This window comes from Hoplias malabaricus, chromosome 18 (genome assembly GCF_029633855.1).
Source record: "Hoplias malabaricus isolate fHopMal1 chromosome 18, fHopMal1.hap1, whole genome shotgun sequence".
Taxonomy (NCBI): Eukaryota; Metazoa; Chordata; class Actinopteri; order Characiformes; family Erythrinidae; genus Hoplias; species Hoplias malabaricus.
The window spans coordinates 18028470-18052015 of record NC_089817.1 but is presented as its reverse complement, the minus strand read 5'-3'; the positions used below and the strand labels follow the sequence as shown (position 1 = coordinate 18052015).

The 23546-nt window shown below is 38.5% G+C and overlaps 1 protein-coding gene across 5 annotated transcripts in view; it reads right to left on the bottom strand.

Moving 5' to 3' along the window:
• The window catches only part of nbeaa (neurobeachin a), a 214335-nt gene that overhangs the window by 58388 nt on the left and 132401 nt on the right, over positions 1 to 23546 (bottom strand). For all 5 annotated transcript variants that reach the window (XM_066651728.1, XM_066651729.1, XM_066651732.1 and 2 more), the window contains exons 13-18: positions 20674 to 20842; positions 7652 to 7731; positions 5922 to 5984; positions 5405 to 5502; positions 4436 to 4528; positions 1236 to 1344 (exon numbers count right to left, since the gene is read on the bottom strand). In XM_066651728.1, the coding sequence (XP_066507825.1) occupies positions 1236 to 1344; positions 4436 to 4528; positions 5405 to 5502; positions 5922 to 5984; positions 7652 to 7731; positions 20674 to 20842 (612 nt within the window). The remainder of the gene's footprint in view (positions 1 to 1235; positions 1345 to 4435; positions 4529 to 5404; positions 5503 to 5921; positions 5985 to 7651; positions 7732 to 20673; positions 20843 to 23546) is intronic.

Below are 23546 nucleotides of genomic sequence, written 5' to 3'. Positions count from 1 at the left end.
CCCTTCTTGTTCATGTGACACAAAACACAGAACACAAAATCTTAAAGAACAAGCAACACACTGACTATAAAAAAATGCATCAGTTAAACTAACTATAATCTTTTTTTAATGAGAGTAGCAACACGCAGAAGCAGAGCCTCAAACTCCCCTACTGACCTACGATACACTGCTGAACTCCCCATGATGTTCTGTAGACTAGAGTAAATTCACTGTGTCGTTTAGTTGCAGTGCTTAAAGTAAAATGACAAATTCATCATTGCTCCTACTCAAAGAATCCATTTCTTCTTCCTCTTCCAGCATCTTCCCATGATTCCAGAGTGCTGAGGTACAAAGGTTCCACTACATCAAAAATCACATCTGCTTTTTATGCCCCCCCCCAAAAAAAAAAAAACCTGGATGAATAGGCCTTAACTCATTCATAATCTGTAACCGCTTATCCAATTTAGGGTCGCGGGGGGTCCAGAGCCTACCTGGAATCATTGGGCGCAAGGCGGGAATACACCCTGGAGGGGGCGCCAGTCCTTCAGAGGGCAACACAGACACACACACATTCACTCACACACGGACACTTTTGAGTCGCCAATCCACCTGCAACGTGTGTTTTTGGACTGTGGGAGGAAACCGGAGCACCCGGAGGAAACCCACGCGGACACGGGGAGAACACACCAACTCCTCACAGACAGTCACCCGGAGCGGGAAACGAACCCACAACCTCCAGGCCCCTGGAGCTGTGTGACTGCGACACTACCTGCTGCGCCACCGTGCCGCCCTTAGGCCTTAACTGTCCAGTTCTATTATGTTAGCTATCAGACACCTGTGTTAGCAGGGACTGTGATGTGGAGAGAGGGAGGGCCATCCCACCAACTCAGAGCGAGATGAGCTGTGTTCTCTAGGTCTCTCTGCTTTGGATGGTTCATGCTGATGCATGAACTCAGAATGAACTCATCCCACTGACGACCTACACTTAGACAGATGCATCACAGCGGGGTCATGTTCATGTAATTTCCAAGTCCTGCAAATTATATATATATATCATTTGAAGGACTTGGAATAATTAAATATTGGCCAGCAAAAATTAAATAAAAGTCCATAAGTCAATAATTAAAGACTTTTTTTTCTGTACTTTGAATACTTTATTAGCATTTCACATGTCCCAACTGCTTTGGACTAGAAACTTTGCATGATAATAGAGTTGTGAATATTTTAGTGTCAGCATGTGTGTGACGGCTACATACCTCATATAGTGTGTTATAGGTGGTGACTGTCACAGTGTTGGTGTGCATCATTAATCTCTCGCCAAGGAGCGTGAAGAGGCTGTGCGTGTGCATGATCTCCACTTTCCTCCTACATAGAGAGAGAGAGAGAGAGAGAGATTTAAAGTCACTGTGGTGCGATTGAAACTGGGGATGTGCAGGTAACCGTTATTTGCCATCCGTTCCAATTTCAGCACAAACTCTGTCACACGATTAAGATCAATGAAAAGATACATTCATGGCAGGCTGACATAATTGTTAGTGACAGTGTAGTGCTCAAGGGCATCTCACACACACTCACACATTTAAAGAGAGAAGGAAATCCCCAACACAAACATGACTTCCTAGAATATAAAAGCATTCCAGCAACAACAGAACAACACACACTTATGCAACATGAGACACACAAATGTATAAATCAGGGCAAAGGATGAATCCTCCAAAAAAAAAAAAAAAAAAAAAAAAAAATTATTTGCGTATTTTTCACACAAAAGGTGAAGGACAGCTTCTGTGTTCAAATCATGTAGTAAACTAAAAACACCCCAAAATACGTGAGATACATGTTTTTAACTGGAGAGCGATGATACTAAAAACATTAAAACAACATTTAAAAATAATTTAAAACAAATAAAATATAATGTATTATACAAAATGGGTCCACATGTTTGTAAACATCCCCTTCCCCTATATATACTATTAATTAATTCAGTTCTTTTAAGGTTATACAATGCTTGTAATTATCTCCAAAGAGCACTAAACAGGACAATCAATCATACACACGTCAAGCTTAGGTTATGGGTATAAACCACCTAGCATTGTGCTGTGGAGTATTCAAACTGTGTTCTCTGGAGTGAGTGATCGCCATAAAACATGTGTTTGTGGCCTACAACTAATTATCCAACATCAAGACCTGACTTCACTTATGTTAATGAGGCCGCATGCCACAAGGCTTCCCAGAAGAGTAAAGAATATTGCAGCAAAGGTTGGTAAATGACCTATTAAATGACCCATTAATTTCATTGCAATTTTTGCCCATGCAGTATATTTTTCAAGTCATAGTGCTCATAGTAACTGTAGACAGTTGTCTAGTTTCTGATGTATTTTCAATACCTGACAACATCAAAAACTTCTGCCTGAAAAATCTCCTCAGCGTAGTCATACATACTGTGATGCAGCTATGATACATTTACATAATGTAAACATACTCTAGGATCATACTCTAGGAGCATGTAAACAGAGAGCGAGCAAATGGTGAGGAAACAACCTCAGAATATTATAAAAAGTGTTTTTTGTTTAAATTGTGAACCCCACACCTTTAAGCCTTGGAACCTCAACACCCCATCTCCTGTTTGTTATTTGTCCCTCCTCGGGCCACCATTGGTAGGTACTCACCACTGCTGACCAGGACTCGAGGCTTATACTCAAAACACCTGGTCCTAATGATTCAGACCTTGTCAAAGTTGTTCAGGATTTCATGATGGCCCATTTCTCCAGCATCCAACACATCAACAATTAGAACTGTCTCTTTACTTAATGTCTAACAAATTCCTTGAATTGCATTATTGATATGAGATAATTAACAATAAACCTTTGATCTGAGTGGTTAATGTTTTGGTTTATTGGTGTATCTACTACACATACATATACATTTACCCTCGAATAGACAAAGTGACAATTCCAATTCATTAACAACAGTTCCGGCAGAAGGATGCCTATACTTCATTGTCACTGGGTTTTTAAGACAGAATGGTGTTGAAATGCACAAAGTCACTGAAACTTGTTCAGGCAGAGCTGCTAACAACAGCACAATGTCTTCAGCCCAGCCTTGATTTTTTCACAAGCTTATGAAAGCTTATGGGGTTTGTGTAACCATTACCACCATTCCACTTTTATTTAAGGTGGATCTATGACACTTAGGTCAGAATGACCTCTCAGAGTTCAGTCTTTTTCTACTCATCTGATGGAATCTGAAGAAGCCAGGGATGGATATTTTCTACCTCAGGACCTTCAGAAATGATGAACGCCTTTAACAGAATTAATTTCATCAGTTTGTAGTGTAGCCTTAGGATTCCTCTGCTCTGTCAGACCAATTATTTTGCTATAGCCAGGCGAATTCAACTGTCCCTATCGGCTGCAGAGCACCGGCTCATATACACAGTCTTTTCTATAGAGTTCAATGACGAATCAATAACATAAGTATTTGAATCTGAATGTATTTATATTAACCTGAATATTTTATATTTGAATATTTTTATGGGATTTGATAAACTTGAAATTTTGAGGTAGTGAAATATTTAAAGTATTCAGATTTTAAAAAATCTGAGTGTAAAAATTCAGATTTTCAAAATTCAGACTTATAAATTCAAGTCTTACAAATTCTGATTGCAAAAATAGGATTCTAATCACAGTGCCCACTTTTCAAAGCCACCAATCACAGAGCCATCTCACACTGTCACAGATTCAAATTTGTAAGTCACTGATTCAGCTCCAAACCTTTCTCTTTATCTGAAAGCCTAACTTTCTCAAATAAATAAATAAACAACACTGTACTGTGCAAAAGTCCACCCTTCAAGAGACCACCAGCCATTTATCCAATTTGCTGTATAAATATAATATTGACTATGAAAAGGATACACACAAAAATGTAGAAAACCCCTGGCACTTTCAGGACAATAGACTGGAGGCAAAGCATAGAGTTAATGTCAACAAGAATTATACTATCATTTCTATTCTTTAAAGGAACATTATGTAAGATTTGGTATTTTGGGTCCTGGGCTTCCCCTACAGTTGCAGAGTGGTTTCTTACCCTCCGCCAAAAGTTACATAGTGCAGTTTTTGCAGTGCTGAGCACTTATTTTCTCCCTATTGCATGTCAGTGGAGCATAACAATGCTTTTGGAGCTATAATTTAAAGCTGTAAATTAAATAATACCTACTGTTGGTTTAAATATATGTTTTCTGTTTTTCCTGATACGTGAATGAACATTTAATGAATGAACATTTTTCTGGAAAAATGCTTACTGTGAAATTGTTTTGAATCTACTGTAACGAGCAGGCATATGGTGTAAGAAAGGCTAAGATTTACAAGCTTTTGAAATGACAATATTCCAGCATGTATACTGAGAAAATTCAGAATGTAGAAAATCTTAAAAATCAAGTGCGTCTCAATCTGAGATCACTCACTTGTGTCCCAGGTGTTTGAGGAAGTAGCCGAGGACTTTGAGTGCCTGCACTCGAATGCTCTCACTCTTCGAGGCCAGGAGCTTGTAGATGACCCTGATGAGAGAGAGAGATAGAGAGAGAGAGAACATAGGGTTCAGAGGCTTCAGGTTTAAAGCAGCAATAGGTCTTAACGCCAAAAATTTTATTGAAGTGGTAATAAGGTTTAAATATATTTTATCAATATCATATAAGATGAAGAATCAGTTCATTTTTAGTCCCTGAAGAAGGGAATGGCCATGGAGGGGACGCCAATCTTTCACCAACTTTGACCCAGGATATCGCATCAGTTGAACACCATCGTCAAGAGCCTTGTCTCATGCAATAATTTTTTCCATGTTCACGTGGTACCTACCATACTTTATTGAATTGAATCAAACATGCTCCCATTTGTCCACAATTACTCCTCTGTGCTCTGTTCCAGGTGAATTATGGGATATGTCAGGTTTGGATAGTGTGCCGTGGGGAGCATTCTAGCAAATCTCTCCCAACCTAGTATGACATCCGGGAAGCTTTTACATACTACCTGATATGTACTAGGTATTTGGAAACACTATATGGTGTCACATACTAGATTTGCATACTAACTAGTATGGAAATATGTCATTTTGGACACAAGCATTATTTGTTGTGCCACCATGCTGCCATCCAATGAAAAACATGCATCTCCCAAATAGTGACTTTACAAGAGGAAATATTCCAAGTTTTATTCCAAGTTACCATGAAGCATTTCTATTGGTCCATTCATCATGAGTTTCACACAATGTGAAAGACAGCTGCTGTGTTCAAATGATGTAATAAATGAAAAATGAACAAAAATGGAGATACAGATTTTTAACTGGACAGCGGTGGTCAAATCTATGCCTGTCACATAAGTGCACCTGATACATGTGTTTGTGTGTGTGTGTGTTTTTCCTGTCCCACATGGCTCACCTTATTCCATTTCTCTGGTCAAAGGCTGGGATCATGGAGGCTGGGTGCTCAGACATAAGAGCCACAAGAAGCTGCAGAACATCGTGGATGTTCTCATCCTACAGAAGAGATAGATCAAGAGAGCGTTCCAGGCTTACAGCTACAGACTACAGAGCTATAAATATCTTTGGAGATAGTTCAGAAGATATTAATATCACCATAAAAGAGCATTACATAACATTTCAGGATTTATTTTGTCCTTAAGATAAAATGATCCCACTGTATATGCTGTATGTTGTTTCAGAAAATAGCAAGGCATAATATCATTGCTTAAGTGAAGTTTATTACAGCTTATATAAAGTTGTAAAGATGTTACAGTACATCTATATTTTGACAATTAGCAGAACATTCTTATGAAGAGAGACTTTTATTTTTTAAACTATTTTTAACTATATATGTAAACTAAACTGCAGTGGAAAAAAGGCCTTTCCATCAGAGTGTGTGATTCTTCCTGTAGTGAATTGTGAGAGCTGATTACCTCATGCATGGTTAATAAGTAGTTCAGAATGCTTTGTAGTTCATCTTCTTTCACACCTCGATCCTGCAAAACACAAACAGTACACCATGCTTGTATATATCAAATGATAGCTCCTGTAACTTAATCACATCTGATCTGTTGTTCTTATTCTTTTTTCTCTCAAAGTATAATGACCTAAACATCTTCAGAGTTTTGGTTACATCACCAGTCAGATAATCATCAGCATCAGTCAGAAACAACAATGTTCTACACAAGAAGTCTTCAAATTGCAGACTTTTGATCCAGGTTCCAGGCTGGCTAGCCAATATTATGCTATACCTGGTCGGTTAGACGCATTAGCACCAGCCAGTCATTTTAAAATCTTAAAGTGTTTGAAGACTTCTGTTCTGAAGTGCTACTAACATGTGAGCACAGCATCCAAGGCATCTAACAAGTTAAAAACTATTTTTCAAAAGCTTTAAATGAATTCTGTAACAAATGTAGTCTAAAATAGCACACATTTTGTTGTGTAAGGTCCAACAAAAAAGTTTTATTGTTTCCTCTCTTGCTTTCTTGTTATGTTTAACAATGCATGGCAAGGTTAAAATGTTCTTGTAGAGTTAAGTGCTTCAATAACATATTTTAATACATTTTTTAAATGAAATGTGTTATATTGATATTGTATTCACAAAAGGCAAAGTGGAACTCTCACATTTAAGTGATTTTGACCATGATTTTTTTTCTTCTTAGATAGATTGTGTTAATGGGATATAAGCCCACTAAAATAAATCAGTACTTGAATTCATGCCTAAAAAAGCACTAAAACTAAAATAATGTCCAATTAGCTGTACATGCAAAGCATTGTGAATACCTCCCTGCTTCATGTGCATGGCATAACTAATCTGATTAGTGAGGGAATGTGATTGGGTGATAAACTGGGGCCACTCACACAGGTCCTTAATGCATCTAACATCTGGATGCAAACCAAAAGGAAGAAAAAAGAAAAAAAAAAAGGATGGAGGCTTATAAAGACAGAAAATATAAGGAGCAAAAAGCAATAAAAGACAATGGATAAATGAATAAAGGATGCTGTTTAGCAACCACATCATTCCTTTCCCACACAAGACAAAGGCCTAAAGCTAGAACACGTGAAAGCTAGCCATGTGAAATTTCTCACATATGTGCACACTTCTGGGTGGTGACCCATAATGCAATTCTCTACACATGCAGTCCTGCCCCATGGAGGTTTGAGGATTTCCATTGTTTCCAGCAACACCAAAAAAAAATGTGTATGATTTCATCATAGAAAACACATATCAAATGAAGAGAAGAATGAGAATAAATGACTAAACGCAAAATAAAAAGCTTAAAACAGTTCCTTTGGCTGCCACTATAAGAAATCTACCAATTTATTTATGATCCCTGCATTCTCATATAAAAGCAGCATCTATATGAATAATTGACGTGAACTGCAAACAACAAGCTCGAACGGCACAGAACAAGGTCAGTGTTTCTCTACAATCTAAGGATCAGGGTCACATGCTCAACTAACACTTTGTCAAAGCAGAATAGCATCCTCATTAAAAATGACCACTTCCCTGTATTAAAGGAATGATGAAAGTGATTGCTGCTTCTGCTCTGGAAGATCTTAATGATGATGAAGTATGAAATGATCCAGTGATATTTTATATGGCTCCCCAAGCATACACTTCTCTGTTCAATTAATCAGATTAAGTAGAGGGTGTGCTCACCTTGAGAATAAGCTGCTTGAGGAAGAGGAGCATGAAGGCGCGAAGAGAGATGATCTCTTTCTGTGTGGGACGAGGACCATCTGTAAAACAGCGCAAGGTTATAGACACACAGGTTACACAAAGCTGAGGCAATTAATTAATACAGTTCATAATAATAACAGAAAAAAAAATCTCTGCATGTCCAAAGGTTTGTGCACACTACTTAGAACCTAAAATAACCTGATTTTACTCATTATCTTATTGTTAATGCCCTGTTTAAGGCATTCCAGAGCAGCAGCACCAAAGCCTAAAGTCACCCAGCTATAACATCTAACATGTATTGCACATATTATTGCTGTCCAATGAAAATGTATCTCCTGAAATAGGAACCTTATAGAAAGACTTTATTAACCTTATTAACTTTCAATGTAAGTCAATGTAAAAAGATTTGATTCCATGTAAGTTTGGAGCATATCTATCTAGCTGACAGTGTCCTGTGTCCATTTGTAAAGGACTAGAAGACCACCAGAAACTGTGCCACAATAGATGAGCTACTGTCTCTGACTTTACATCTACAAGGTGGACCAATAACATAGGTGTGTGTCTAACAGAGTGGATGATGAGTGGACACAGCATTTAAACTCTCCAGGCACACAACCACGTTAGTGCTGAGAATGATACACCACCCAAATCATACCCGCTCTTTCATGGCCCTGTGGGGTTTTTGACCATTGAAGAACATTGTGAGAGGTTGATTACAACGTATGCAGAGCAACAGACTGACTACTGTCTTTAAGTGTAGAACGAGCTAAAGAGTGTTTCTGCATGGTCAGAGGAGCTGAGAGAATGCACTGTGAATGTAGAAAAAAGGTGGTGATCATAACGGTTTGGCTGATCAGTATATAGTTTCTATATAAAAGACTCACAGTGATTTACGCCTGTTTACTGTGCTGAAATAACCATTTTTATAAGATCATGTAGGGTGTACAAGTAGTGTTTAGCACTATGTACTCAGTCTAGCTTAACAGCCAGTCAACTGGAGCAAGTGTTTACGGGAGTTTCTCTTTCAATTACAATGAAGACTCTTATCTCTGTGTCTGGATAACTCAAGGGAGTGCTTACTCTTTATAGCATTCATAATAACAACAAACTTACAAAGAGACTTTTAAAAACCCTGGGTAATATCTAGAAAATAGAGATATGCCTTCATATCAGTTAGATGTCCTTCTATGGAAATGTGAAGTCTCGGAGGAACGAGTTGATGAACTGCAGGGAAATGTCCTTCATTGCTGTGAGTGAATGGCTGTCTGGAGAGTCTGTCTGATGACTGATGGCTGAAACCTGGCTCAATGAGTATGACATGGATTCATCTCGAATGCCAGATGGGTTTGGCGCTCCACTCTTTCAAGACATGTGAAACCAGCCCCTGCTCTTTTGGAACTGCTTGCTAATAATGTGTTTCTCTCTGCATCACTAAAGCCCAATGAGTTGCTAAGTAAATTACTCTGTAGACACCAATCCCAGAATTGCTGTTAATCTCCTTTATGCACCAAAACTTTAATATTTTTGCTTTTAATCGCTATAGCTGAACAGGTCACACAGCAGGTTTTATTAATAGATTTCCTTCAATCCTCATCACAGTAGGACCCTTGATCTTTGTTACAGCTCTAAATGATTGGTGGCTGCCTCCAGGTTGGACTGTTTACGGAACAGAAATGATTTCTAAGAAGCAGGACAAATGTTAACTGCAGTTTTACCTCTTCTTGTGCATAATAAAGGGGAGGATGAAACATAAATTGTGATAAAAATTCTTTCTGATAAATGTGACAACAAAAGGACAAAGTTATGTTGACAATGATGCAGTGAAAAAATGTAAATAAGCGTTGGATGATCAACTGTTCCATTTGTAAATGACTCAGTGTTTAACGCTCATCTTGTAGCACTGCCATTTGTATTTTAGTTTATACCTCACCTACACTTCAGCATGACTGCTCTATGCTAAAGCATAAAAGCTACTGTTCTACCTATTGTTATGCTGTATTCACACTGCCTGCAGTAGAAGCAGAGGCAAAGTGGGTGGCAAAATGTTGAGATTTCTCCAACTTAATGCACAAGAGAATTGAGATTTGTTGCCTGTGGCCAATCAGCACCATGTGGGAATGGCTGCATCTTGACATAACCCACAAGCTTAACTCAGGGTGAGAAAATAGAGGTGAGACATTTACAGACATGTTCATTCATTCGTTCACTGTCTATAACCGCTTATCCAGTTAAGGGTCATGGTAGGTCAGGAGCCTACCCAGAATCACTGGGCACAAGGAAGGAACACACACTGGAGGGGGCACCAGTCCATCACAGGGCTAAATCACTCATATATTCACACCTATGGACACTCCTATAAACCTATAGCCAGTCCACCTAACAACAAGTTTTTGGACCATGGGAGGAAACCGGAGCACCGAGAGGAAACGCTCGTGGACAGAATGTGGGGAGAACACACCAAACTCCCCACAGACAATCACCCAGAACAGGGCTCAAACCCACAACCAGAGAACCCTGGAGCAACAGTGACACTACCTGTTGTGCCACTATTAAAACTTGTGCTGCCACTGGTTTAATCTTTTAATATATTCAATATTTATATATTAAGCCACTGGGAATTACATACTCCAGGTGAGCAATGTATTCAAATCAGGTATGAACCATCAGCAGTAGACAAAAACATTGGTTGTGTTCTGTACAGTCTCTGCCCTCTCTGAGCCAAAATAGAGGCTGCGATAACAGCTGCGACAATAGTAGTTCTACAGATGTGAAACTGTGAAACAAAATGGAGGACTGTTTACAGTGCTGGTTCTAGGACCTGCTCACAACCACACCCATTTCGAGAGGCAAGGTGAAATGCAAATACCCTATGTGACCTGGACTTTATATGCCAAATATCTGTCTTTGTTCTTTATATTCAGCAGCAAAACCCTAATTCCAAGTTACAGACACATTACATTCCAAGTTACAGACACAATTAAATTTACTTTATGCTTTTGGTTACACTTTAATTCAGGACGCTACCAAGCTGTGAGGGTGAAGGCTAAAACATACCTTCTCAGATATATGTAGTCAGCAGCAACAACATCATCTAAAAAAAAATGGATGCAATTGCAATATCACTGAACAGCTCAACATGCTTGGAGGAGAACAGCATCAATACCTGCCCTGCTTGATTATGTCAAATGTGGATATTTGCTAATATCACACTGAGTTATGTGAGGAAAGGGAGGAACATCTCCTATTGGCCAGAGAGAGCTAAGGCTATACAATTTTCTGCTTTTCCAATGGATTTGAGGAAGACTCAAGTAGACAGGTCTGTGACTCAGCATATTAATAAATTCACTAAATATCAAGTCTCTTTATATATGCATTGATTTCTTTTTTTCTTGTGCACCCAGAGACTGAAGCACTCCACTGCAGCTGCCATTTGATGACTCTGGGAAAAAAAATTAGACAGGCCCTCTTTGAATTTCCTAGAAAAGCACAACAACAATCTAATAATAGCAACAAAACCCAAATGTAATAATAGCAACACATCTCCACATAAAGTGACAAGAGTTCAAGAGGGAAAACCTTGCAAATTTTGGAGAAGTGTGAGCAGAAGTGCTGACATGGCATCAGATTCCTAAACCACTTTGATCTAAAATAATTTATCACATTTGTCTTTCCTCTTCTATTCCCGCTTTAGGTACACCACTTTAAAATTTGATTACACTTAAAGTCTTTAAAATGATTTAAATATCTATTTATTCAATAGTCATTAATTGGGTTGTAAACACCTTAAAAATCATTAATAATCATTTGGAACATATATAGAAAGAGCAACCATGACCTGATATTTGCCAAATAGATTCAGATAAATTACTAAAAATATCAAAGTAAAGAATACTCTCAGATCTGAGAACGTGAATTTATTAGTTTGATAATGTAAGGTGCACCAAATAATCATTAATTTCTAAAAAGGTCTGTTGGTAGATACTTAAACTTGGGAGATAAATTGTTAACATAAATATGTGCTGAAGCTGTGTAATTTAATGTTGATTAATGGAATTGAATGATAAGGTAAGGTGCGAATCTGGCAAGATCTGCATACAGTGTAGATGTATGTATTGTATGTACAAGATAATAACCATTAACATTTATTCATTCATTTATTATCTGTAACCACTTATCCAGTTCAGGGTCGTGGTGTGTCTGGAGCCTACCCAGAATCATTGGACGCAAGGCAGAATCACACACTGGAGGGGGCGCCAATCCTTAACAGGGCGACACACACACACACACACACCCCTACGTACACATTTAAGTCACCAATCCACCTACCAACGTGTGTTTTCGGACCGTGAGAGGAAACCAGAGCTCCTGGAGTAAATCCACGCAGGCACAGAGAGAAAACACCAGACTCATCACAGACAGTCAGCCCGAGCAGGACTTGAACCCATAACCTCAAGTGACTCCGACACTACATGCTGCGCCATGTTCCGCCTTAACCATTAGACAGTGTAGATGTATTTATTGTATGCACCACATAATGCACAACTATTAACAAACAGATTTTAAACCATGAGTAAACCTTTGTAAGTGAAGTCTTATACTTATTTGGAATTTTGTACAGAGGGTTTGGAAACTGCAGGAACAAGTATCATTGAATAGTTTCAAAAACATTCTTCAGACTGTGGAAATGGGTAAAACTATATGTCAGGGTTTTAAATGAATTATTGAGGGTTGATTGTTGATTTTTGTTTTATGTTCGTTGTTTGAAACATTTTATGTATTGCCCCCTTATAGCCATATTTTATGTATCTGTCTTGGCTAGGACTCTCCTGTAAACAAGATTTTAAAATCTCAGTGAGATTTTTTTCCTAGTTAAATAAAAGATAATAAATAATAATAATAAAAATAGTAAAAAAATCTAGTTTGGTACCAGGTTTTACCTGGAATATTACTATGATATATTTGAGAGCATTTAGCCATGACAACATTGCAGGGTACACTTAATGATGCTGTATAGTTCTGGATCACAAAATCAACCCATCCTAAAGGTATTGGTTGGAGCATCACCACTTTAAAACAATCCACCGCACAGTGCCCTCTAGCTAGGGCTGGGCAAATAATCAAAATCGACATTCAGAACTTCTAATCGCCATAACTGTCTATATTGATTATATAATTATAATAATAATAGTTTTTTTTTATTCTGCTATGTCCCCAGTGTGTTCATGTACTCTTTGTTTAAAATCATGCTATCAAGCTGCAGTCATGTGATTCTGCCACATGGAAGCAACCTAAACGCAGAGGCCAACCAAGGGCACCTACTCGTCTGTGGTTTGGACGTGCTGTGTTTTGACTATAATTAAGATGACACTGAACAAAAAGAAATCAAATGTAAACATTGAAGAAAAAAACAACAACAGAGGAACAAGCTCCCAGCAACATTAGAGAAAAAATATCCCAGCTTTAATACTGGAGCATATTTACAATATATGCCTCATCACTGGGTCAAAATACAAAAACAAAATAATCTTTCATTATCGTGGTAAAATGTACAATTAATAATGATATCATATCGCCAGCACTACCTCTAGCCCACACATGGCACTGGCCATGGTAAATAGACACATGTGCAGCTGTTCCTGAGTGTCCCATTTCAATTCACGCTGTGGAGATTACTCAAGCTAGCTCAAAATTTCATATCTTGGCAGAAACATAATCCACTGAATAATAATCTAGCTCTGAAATTGTTGAAAGAACAAATATGAAAACAATTTGCTAGAAGCTAAAAGTTCAGTGAAACTTATTCCCAATCCCCTATATGGTTTGTGTATTGTGACTTTAACATGGCAGACCAGGGTTCAATTCCATGCCTAGGTAAACACAACATGCTACACCAATAAGAATGTGTGTTTTTAGATCAACTAAAACATTTTTTCATTCTATGCATCATAGAACAGCACACACGGTTTGTTAAATCCCCACAGAAGAGCACTAGAGATAGATTACCCTATGCCGTGTTGGGTAGAGGTGTGTAAAGACCAGCACTGTGTGGTGGAGCTGTACAACTCAATTCTCTGGAGTGATGGAGCTCCATTCACTGCATTTGGAATGAGACAGAGTGATGTTTATGATCCAGAACTATTCATTCATCATCAGTACCTGACCTCAGGGAACCATTTTAGTAACTAAAGGCCTCCCTCACATTGGCTTATGTTAACGTTAACGCGACCACCACCTTGAGAATCCTCAACAACAATGGTATGCATAGCAGGACCATGAGGAGAAGGCCACTGCTCTACAAAGTATAACTGCTATCTCACTGCAGTTTCATACAGATGACGTTCAAAATATATGTGCAAGGATGAGATTAAAATGCATCTGGTCTGAAGAAAGGACAAGTAATTCTTTCCCCATCTGGGAAATGGCGGTGGTAGTATCATTTTGCATTTTTGCAGGAATATATCGAAGGTTCACAAACTTTTATCATCGCATATGGACATTGTTTGGTGAGGGTATATATTTAGGACATGTCGCACACCAAGTACATAGTGTACATTTACTCATTCTTTGGGCGTAAAGCAGGAACACACCTTGGAGGGGTCAGCAGTCCTTCACAAGGAGAAACACACTTTCACTCACATCTACAGAAGCCAATCGACCTATCATCGTGCGTTTTGGACTGTGGGAGGTAACAGGAGCACCCGGAGGAAACCCATGCAGACACAGGGAGAACACACCAAACTCCTCACAGATAGTCACCCAGAGCGGGACTTGAACAACCTCTTGAACCCACAGGTCCCTGGAGCTGTGTGAATGCGACATAACTGCGGTGCCACCATAACACCCCACATAGTGTATAGCATTCAAAAACATAATAAACCACCTTCATGCTGATGAATAATAATGTACTGAAGCATGTGTACACCACCTAGTAAATAAGGGTTCTTGTGTAAAAGAGAGAAAGAAACAAAGGCCTTCATATGTCAGAACAGATTAGAATGGCAGAAGCACTCATCTCAGAGGAGAACCCAAACGCTAAAGATCACTAGCACCCCACCAAGCAGACAACATTAATTTACTCACACACACATACAGGTCCCTACAGTCTCTGTTCTCCACAGCAGTAATCCATTAATTTTCCCCTTTTTATTTTTCTCTTTCTTACACACATCTCTCATCTTTTATTTAAAAACGCAGGCAGAGACATTACGAAGTTGCAATGAAAAATTTACACTGCCCTCTGTGTATATGTGGAGTAAGTAGTCTTTGTGTGTGTGTGTGTGTGTGTGTGTGTGTGTGTGCGAGCTGGGATTAGGAAGACTCCTAACTCATCTCTTCTCCCTCTGGTTAAGAAAAATTTGACAAACATATTAAAAATGTAAACTACATTACTGCATATACATACACACAGTATATTACATATAAACCATAACATTATGACCACCTCCTGTGTCTTGTGTCCACTGATAAAGGCCTAGAGCACGACCAACACAAACTGTGCAGCAATCAATGAATTACTGTCTCTGACCTTACATCTACAAGGTGGACCAACAAGGTAGGTGTGCCTAACAGAGTGAACAGTGAGAGGACACAGTGTTTTAAAAGTTCCAGCAGCACCACTGTATCTGATCCACTCATAACAGCACAACATACATTAACACACCACCATCACATCAGTGTCACTGAAGCACCAAGAATGATCAACTGCCTAAATCATACCTGCTCTGTAGTGGTCCTGCTTTAAATGTTCCTGGACTGGAACCATTTTTAACCCATCCTTAACCCTTAAGACTTTATTAATATATATCCCAGCTTGCAGATGTAAATGCACGGCTCACTCTGCCAATAGTGTGAGCACAGTTATGTGTGTGTTTTTGTGTGTCTGATTTTATGTGTTTTAGTGTATAGCAATAATAATAATTGGAATTTTGTTTCTAACTTGCACATTACACCAACTTCATAACAACATCACTACGGAATGATAGAAAGAAGTTGCAAGTATGTTTCTTTCTCAGTTTTTTTCTAATATTGAGGTGAGCCAGAAGGGTAACAAAAAATAAATTAGAAACGGCTAACTCTGAATACCGCTTATTCAGTTCAGGGTCACGGTGGGTCCAGAGCCTACTTGGAATCATTGGGCACAAGACAGGAATACACCCTGGAGGGGGCCTGGATAAGTGGTTACACATAACGAATGAATGAATGAATGAATGAATGAATAAATCTAAATAGTGTGTTTTTATATATACAGTGTTGTGCAGAAGTCTTAGGCATGTAAAATAATTATATATATTTAAAGTAATGCCTTCTCAGTAAGTGTGCTGCTTGTATGAAGTTATAAATACAAAATACAAAAGAATAATGTATAACAAATAAGAAATATAAGATTTTTTTTCTTTCTATAAAGTAGTAGGTGTGAGTGAGTTTGAAGAACAATGTTTTGTGCAGATTCTTCTTGATCACATGATTTTTTTTTTAAATCAACAGCACATGTTATTTAAAATCAATATTTATTAGCTGGTAAACTAGGTATTGGATGATAACTTCAAATAATACAAACTGCAACGAGGAGAGATTTGACAAAATTGAAACCAACACATTCTCATACACAATATCACACTTACTGGAATAATGTTATTTGGATTATTCTAATGTTGGAGCGTTATTTGTTTGTTTGTTTTTCAGCAAATAAACACTTACAGCTCAGATAAATAGCTTTTTAAATCTCAATCTCTGGTGCCTATAATTTTGCACAGAACTGTGGGGGGAAAAAATGATGTGTTGACTGGAACAGAAATAAAATCTGACCTCTGCAATACTGTAAATATATTTACTGTATATAAAATTTTCTTGCCCTACATCCCATGCTGTGTGCTTGACTCTTCTATTTCCCCAGCGTCAACTGAAGGCCACTCAGCCTTGGTGAGTAGATTAACACTTGTCATTGCACAAACACAAACACAGTCCCTCGGACGGTGTTGCCCTGTGAGTGATGGCCTTTAGGTGACAGTGAACAGTAAATGATTGCTGCTGAGCCTCCTGCACTCCTCACACGAAAAGAAAAACACACACACACACACAAACCCACATAAATCCACATGGCTCCACAAGAGGTAAACAGGGTTGTCATGACGACACAGGCAGTGCATCCAACAGTGAAGAGTGGTTGCAACTCAGTGTTATCTCAGGCACTCAGCACACAACATAGAAGAAAAAAAAATCTCCCCATTCTGTCCTAGTGGCCTTATCCTAATTGATCTCCATTGGAGAATGAAGCACAGCCCACTACAGTGAGACCACCCCACCAACAACACTCACAGACAGTGCATTTACTGGGTACATTCTGCAGATAAGAAGAAATACTGTAAAGTAAAGAAAGCAGTATGCAAGACTGGATCATTTCTCAGCCCTGAAGTGGACAGTATAACCATATTTCTTTCAGCTCCTTATGTACATCTGTTATTGTAGTCAATGCACTTTCTGCTAGATGGATTATACAAGTTCTGCCCATGGTCAGGTTTATGTAATCACTGCACCAACACTGAGCTCAGGAAGTGGAACCGTATCCTTGATAACAAGGCCCTCTTTAAGCTCGTTTTTCATTCATTCGTCGATTCATTTGATTAAAATAAGGAACGTGTGTGTGTATATATATATATATATATATATATATATATATATATATATATATATAATGGTTATAAAAAGTCCTGGTTTTGCTACTGAGTGCCTCAAATTCACAATAAATGAAATGAATAAATAATTAATTAAGCAAGCAAGCTGTAAAATGTCTTCATTTTCTTAATTCTGCGGTGAACTAAATAACGACAAATATGAAGAAATAACACACGCAGCCGAACCACAGTGCTACTCATTTAATCTTACATTTTGAGATAGCTTCATGTGTACCAAGCCTTTTGCATAAGTTAAAAAAACCTTCATAAAATAGAAGTGTAGTTCAAGGTGCCCCATCCATAGAACTGTGGACCATACACTGGCCATGGAGCATCTTGCAGTGGCCCTCGAGCCTGTACTTGTCCAGTCAAAAATGTAAAATTTTTCCTATTATTATAAGATTTTTTTATCCACTCCCCATTGGTCTTGTGACTGGTGTGTATGCTGAAATGAAACCTTGGTCGGCTTTGGGTGTCTGTGTATTTGATACCCTTTGATATTTTTGACAATTCTCTGACATTCTAAGCAGAAGGCAACATGTACAAAAATTGTACACAAGTCTAAAATAAACACATTACAATGAACTGTAGTACCTTCAGTTATGTTTGTTTTCAATTAAGCAATAGCAAAAGCTGTATTCAAAAACTAATTCTTTAAATCTAGCTTGCAAGAAAAGCGTTGGGGGAGAAAAAGGCACGGGAGAAAAACAAGTATAAAGCAATAGCTGTTCGGGTAGGTAGGCTAAAGTAACAGGAGAAAAATAAAGGCAAAACAAGGCTGAAGAGATATTAGAGTGGATGAACATGAGAGTTCATTAAACAGTAAATAAATAAGTGCCTCAGCAGCTATCCTACACGTTCACTTGAATGTCACATTACCATTGGCACATGTGAACATTCATCAGTAATTAGAAGCAATTTTATTTGAGCTGCCTCTGGGGAGAGAAGAACCAGCACACAGACGGGATTGTGGGCCAATTATCTGTTGGCTTTCAGTGGCTAATGATGGATGCTGGCGAGATACTCTCTCCATCCATGGAAAAATCATTACTGCTATTTGAGAAGCACCATGGCAGTGCGAAAACACAGCACCATGAAGCTGCTGTTGTCAAAGCCCACTTCATTTCATATGACTACAGTATTTCTGATGCCTGGAATCTTGTGTTGTGGTGGCAATGAAGCAGCAGCTTTCTCTTTGATGTTGCCAAAAAATTTGTTTAACTGTACCTTGTGTAAACCCGCTCTGAATTGTTGGATGCACAGCTTGCATTTAAAGACACACACACACACACACATTTATATTTATATATATATATATATATATATATATATATATATAAGAAAAAAGAAAACCCTGAAGTCAAATCAAATGGCTTGCTCTGTTTACCACGCACAATGGCACGTGTGGAGTAGAGGGGCACAGTGTACATAACATTGATCTGTGCTTCAGTGGAACTACAATCTCTTCACTGATGGAGCACAATCCAATACCTCTGAGGTGAGTTGGAGAGGCAGTCATAATTAATTATCCATCATCTGTACCTTGTCAAAAATATATATTTATGTAGTGCACTTGTCTAGCCAGAAAAGAGATAATGCAGTAATGAAGAGCAAGATGCTGGCTGCATTTTCTAGCAATACAAGTAATCCCAAACATATTCAATGGTGCTGAGTTTTGGGGTCTGCAGACCGTATCTATTGATTCTTCTTTTTTTCGCTCATTTTTTCTTCATTCTGGAGGCATCCTGGGTTAAATTCAGTGAAACACAGATAAGGGGAGGTGCCTACCTGATGTAGTGGGCGATTTGGGTACTCATAGGCTAAGCCCAACCAGTATCCATAGTTGTAAGGGGTAGCTGGTTGCTGATCAGATCATAAATGGGCTCAGTAACCTTAGCGGTCAAGTGCTGTTTTCTGGTTTGTTATATATTACATATCAGACCATTTTTGAGCATGCAAACAGACTGGAAAGCAGAAACAGTTGAGGAAACATCCTCATAATTTTATGAAAAGTGTTTTTGATTAAAATCACAAGTGTTGTCTTTAAATGCTTAATGATAGATGACAGCTGAATTGGTGTGGTTGCTGGTAGTAAGAGAGCGAGATGGACTTTATGTGAAGCTCTAATGGACTGGCATAGGATGTTTTTGATTACAAACACAGTATGCCTTCTTTGTAGTTACACTTTCAAATCCACAACAAAAACAACCATGTGGAGGAACATAAATGCTTACCACACCCCACCCCAGTCTTTGCATGGCTAGTCGATCTCATCTTCTTTTTATTTTTTTAAAAGTCTTGCTCTTGTTTTAACACAATTCTTGACTTTTCTAGAAATGAGATTGTAGATGGCCATTAAACAGACAAAGCAGTGGTCTCTGATTAATGCACAGTAGAAAACAGACGGATAGAAACACAAACCACCATAAAACAAACTACAAAGAGATCAAGAAAAGAAAGCACATGAAAAAGAATGTTAGAATGACGAAAGTGAGAAGGAGACAAGAAATAGAGTCTGAGTAAGAGAGGAGAGTAGTGTGTGTGTGAGAGTGGCACAGAGAGTGAGAGCTGCTTGGCTGGACAATGGGTCGGGCAGTGTATGGTGTGGATAATGAAAGACATTAGCCTCCTGCCCCTCCTGGAGAATAGCTACTGACCCCCTACCCAGTCTTCTCCACACCACTGGCCAACCGCAAAAACCAGACAGAGCCCCTCAGCCACAGAAAGAACAGGAGAACTGGCCATTATACACGCTTCCTCCTGGACAGTGCTGTGAACAGTCAAGAAACCAGAATAGAGGCCAGTGGTAGGACTCTAAGGACTGATGCTGTAGGTTTAAAGTCTCTTCAACTTCAACAGTTCCCAGCAAGCCATGAGTCTGTAGCATGGTGACTCTGGGCTCATTAGTTTGTTACTTTATACAATACCGTCATAATATCATAATTTAACGGTGATGGGTGACTCCGTAGCCCTACACCTCCATTTTACCTAGGGGTAGGTGTCTCACAGTCAGTACGTCAGTATTTTCTCATTTAATATACTATGATAAGCATTGTATTATCTTAGTTTGATATAGTTTCAGTATATTATTTCCCTTTACCTCATAACAAATAGTAAACGATGCCGATCTCTCCGAAATGTCCAGTTCCACCCTAACCCGCTGAAGCAATTACATAGTAGTGATATATCCTGGACAATTTGAACTCTGATTCATGTCGAACAGTACAGCAGTAAAAGTGTAAAATGTTAAATTAACTGAGCTGCACTCAGCTCAGAGTTGTAAGTACATGACCATGCTTGTGGTGTGGGGGTGTGTTTGTGTGTCCTTACCAAGGCCTTTGGGAGTGATTCCACTGCTCTCCAGAGGATTGCTAGCCCAGTAGTAGTATTTGAGCGTGTGCATTAGTTGTAGGACTGTGCCCACTCTGCGGATGGTGGTGTAGATGGTGGCAGTGCCAATGAACTCAGCAGAAAGATACGTGTAAAGAGAAAGTTGAACCTGAGAAGAACACACAAACACATTCATTTATTAAGTTATGATTATAGGGAAAAAGCAAGAGAAACATAGGTGTATGGATGGAAGGATAGACAGACAAAACCTAACTGACAAATGCAGACATACAATACTAATATAAATAGATATAGACATACAATACAGATAGAGACACAGGCATACACAACAAAAACAGAAAAACAGGTGTAAATATATAATACATAGAGACATATACAAACACACAGTACAGACAGACAGGCATAAAGATAGACACAGATGAAAAGTCAATATAAAGATAGACCGAAATATACAATGAAGGAACTTGAGTAAACAGAGAAAGATAACAGAATCAAAATAACAGAACCAAAAAAGGAAGCAGTTCAAGCAAGAAAGTAAGAAAAAAGCAAGAAAGCAAGCGTAGAGGCACACCCAATACTTTCATTAAATAAATTACGTTTATGCTAAGTCTGAACCCATTATTTGGAAATTATAAGAGCTGCAGCATTATACAAATGCTAGATATTCCTCATATAGTGCTCTTCTCCCACTCTGTGTGTGTTTTCTTTTCTCTACTGCAGTAATCTCAAAGGAACACACACATGCATGCATCCCCACACGGACCTGATAATTAGACTGGGACTTAATGAGGCTGTTCTGAACACCAGGCTATCAGTAGAGCTAATCTCAGCCTCAGCTGATTGTTCTTCTAACCCTTACTCAATTACAGCTGTAAACACACACTGGGGTCTGGGCTTAAACCTGGGACCCTACTCAGGTTGCATGATGATGAAAAAAAAAAAAAAATTAACACAACACTGTAATAAGCAGCTTATAAATGAATGAATTAATACAGCATTATTACCAGTAAGCCAATAAGTAACACCACATAAATATTATATTACTATTATTATTGTAAGCATAATTATTATACGTAATATATATATATATATATATATATATATATATATATATATATATATATAAAACCCCCCCCCCAAACATCTGTTCCAAATTACAAGCCTCATCCCATATTAATCCGACTGGGTTAACACCTGTATTTTGTTTGCTACACCTCCTCCTTTCCCCTTTTTTTGAGGATTTATTTTACCACCCTCACATTATATACACACACATTTTAATCTACACAGTGTCAGCAGTGATAAAAATGCTATTTGTTATCCTGTTGTAGACTATCAATAATTACCAGAGGACTGAAAATACACACAGTAAGCACTGTTGGGGGCCATCAGCTCGTCAATTTCTTTTTCCAAATCCTACCGTACACCATCTAGTATATAATGCCCATGCTACATTATTGTATAAACAATGGTATGCTGTATAGAAGAGTTACAGTGGCTGTAATTATTTATTGTCTTTTGCATTGTTGTCTATTGCTCTTCTTTATAATGTAGCAATGACTATATCTATATATCTGAGATATTTAAAAAAAAATAATTCTTTAATTAACTATGAACTACTCAGGAATATTAGTTAGAAATATACTGGAGTATGATGGTTAATGCTGGTTCTGGCTTTCATGCAGATGATAAAAGGGAGATTATGAGTGGGTGCATGCACTAAATGGAGATTCTGAATGAGTCTGTGGTCATTGGGGGACATTGGGGGGGGGGGGTTAAAGTGTGAAATATGAAGGGAATGTTGTAAAGGGGAGGTTATCAATGGATGTGGAGTAAAGGGGGAGAATATGAGTGGATTTGTGGTAAAAAATTGAAATGAAGGGATGTATTTTAAAGAGGGAATAAGATGAGTGTGTGAGGCAAACGGGTGATGACAAGTGCGTGTTAAAGGTTCCTGTACACAGCATCAAATCTGGTGGTGGACAGTTTTGGAAAAGGTGATGACCCTAAGCCTCTTCATCTCTGAGCGCTGGAAATTGCTTTAAGGAGTGTAATGTGCCTCTGGAAAATGATCACAATCTCCCTTTCTCTGATACTGTCACATCTTCACTCATCTCTTGTTTTCCTTCCTCTGGTCATCTCTGCTCTGTCGTTCATAAGGGCACACTGACTGTGGGGGATGTGGTCATCCAAGTGAGAGAGAGAAGTTCAGAAGAAAAGCAGAGATGTGCCCCCTCAGGCTCCTCTTCTAAGGTCATTATCCATATATCCCACGCTACTGGCTGTCTCAAAACTTCTGCATTTCCCCCCGAATTACTGCAACTGAGCCTTAGGCTACAAAGACTGAAAACAAATTACACCGTGCAGAGGACTGCGCCAATCCAAATGGAAAGCACATAACTCCTTTTCAAATAATATTAATGCTGCATGCTCCAAATGTCCTCCAAAAGCCTCAGTACATTCCTCCCCCCACTTTTCTGCTCTGTAATTCTTGTAAATATGGACGCAGGGTGTAATGACGGTATTTCAGCAGTGCTTCAAGTGTGCGCTCCACAGTGGCTGACTAATGATAACTCTGCAAAAGCCTGAGAGCCTGTAAAATCAATGCAGGGAAGCAGAAGAATTCAGGCGCTCAACCACGAGCAGAGTTTAAACGGTGAGGTTAATGATGGAATACAATCCATGTCTGAGAGAGATTTTCAAAAAATTTAGCACAGTTCCTTTTGCCACATTGTTGAGTACTGATATTGTATAAGATGAGCATGACAGTGTGAGAAATATATTTAACAGGCTATTGGTCAATTGTATTCTCAATTTCATTGGTCAATCTGATTAGTTTTTTTTCTTTAAAT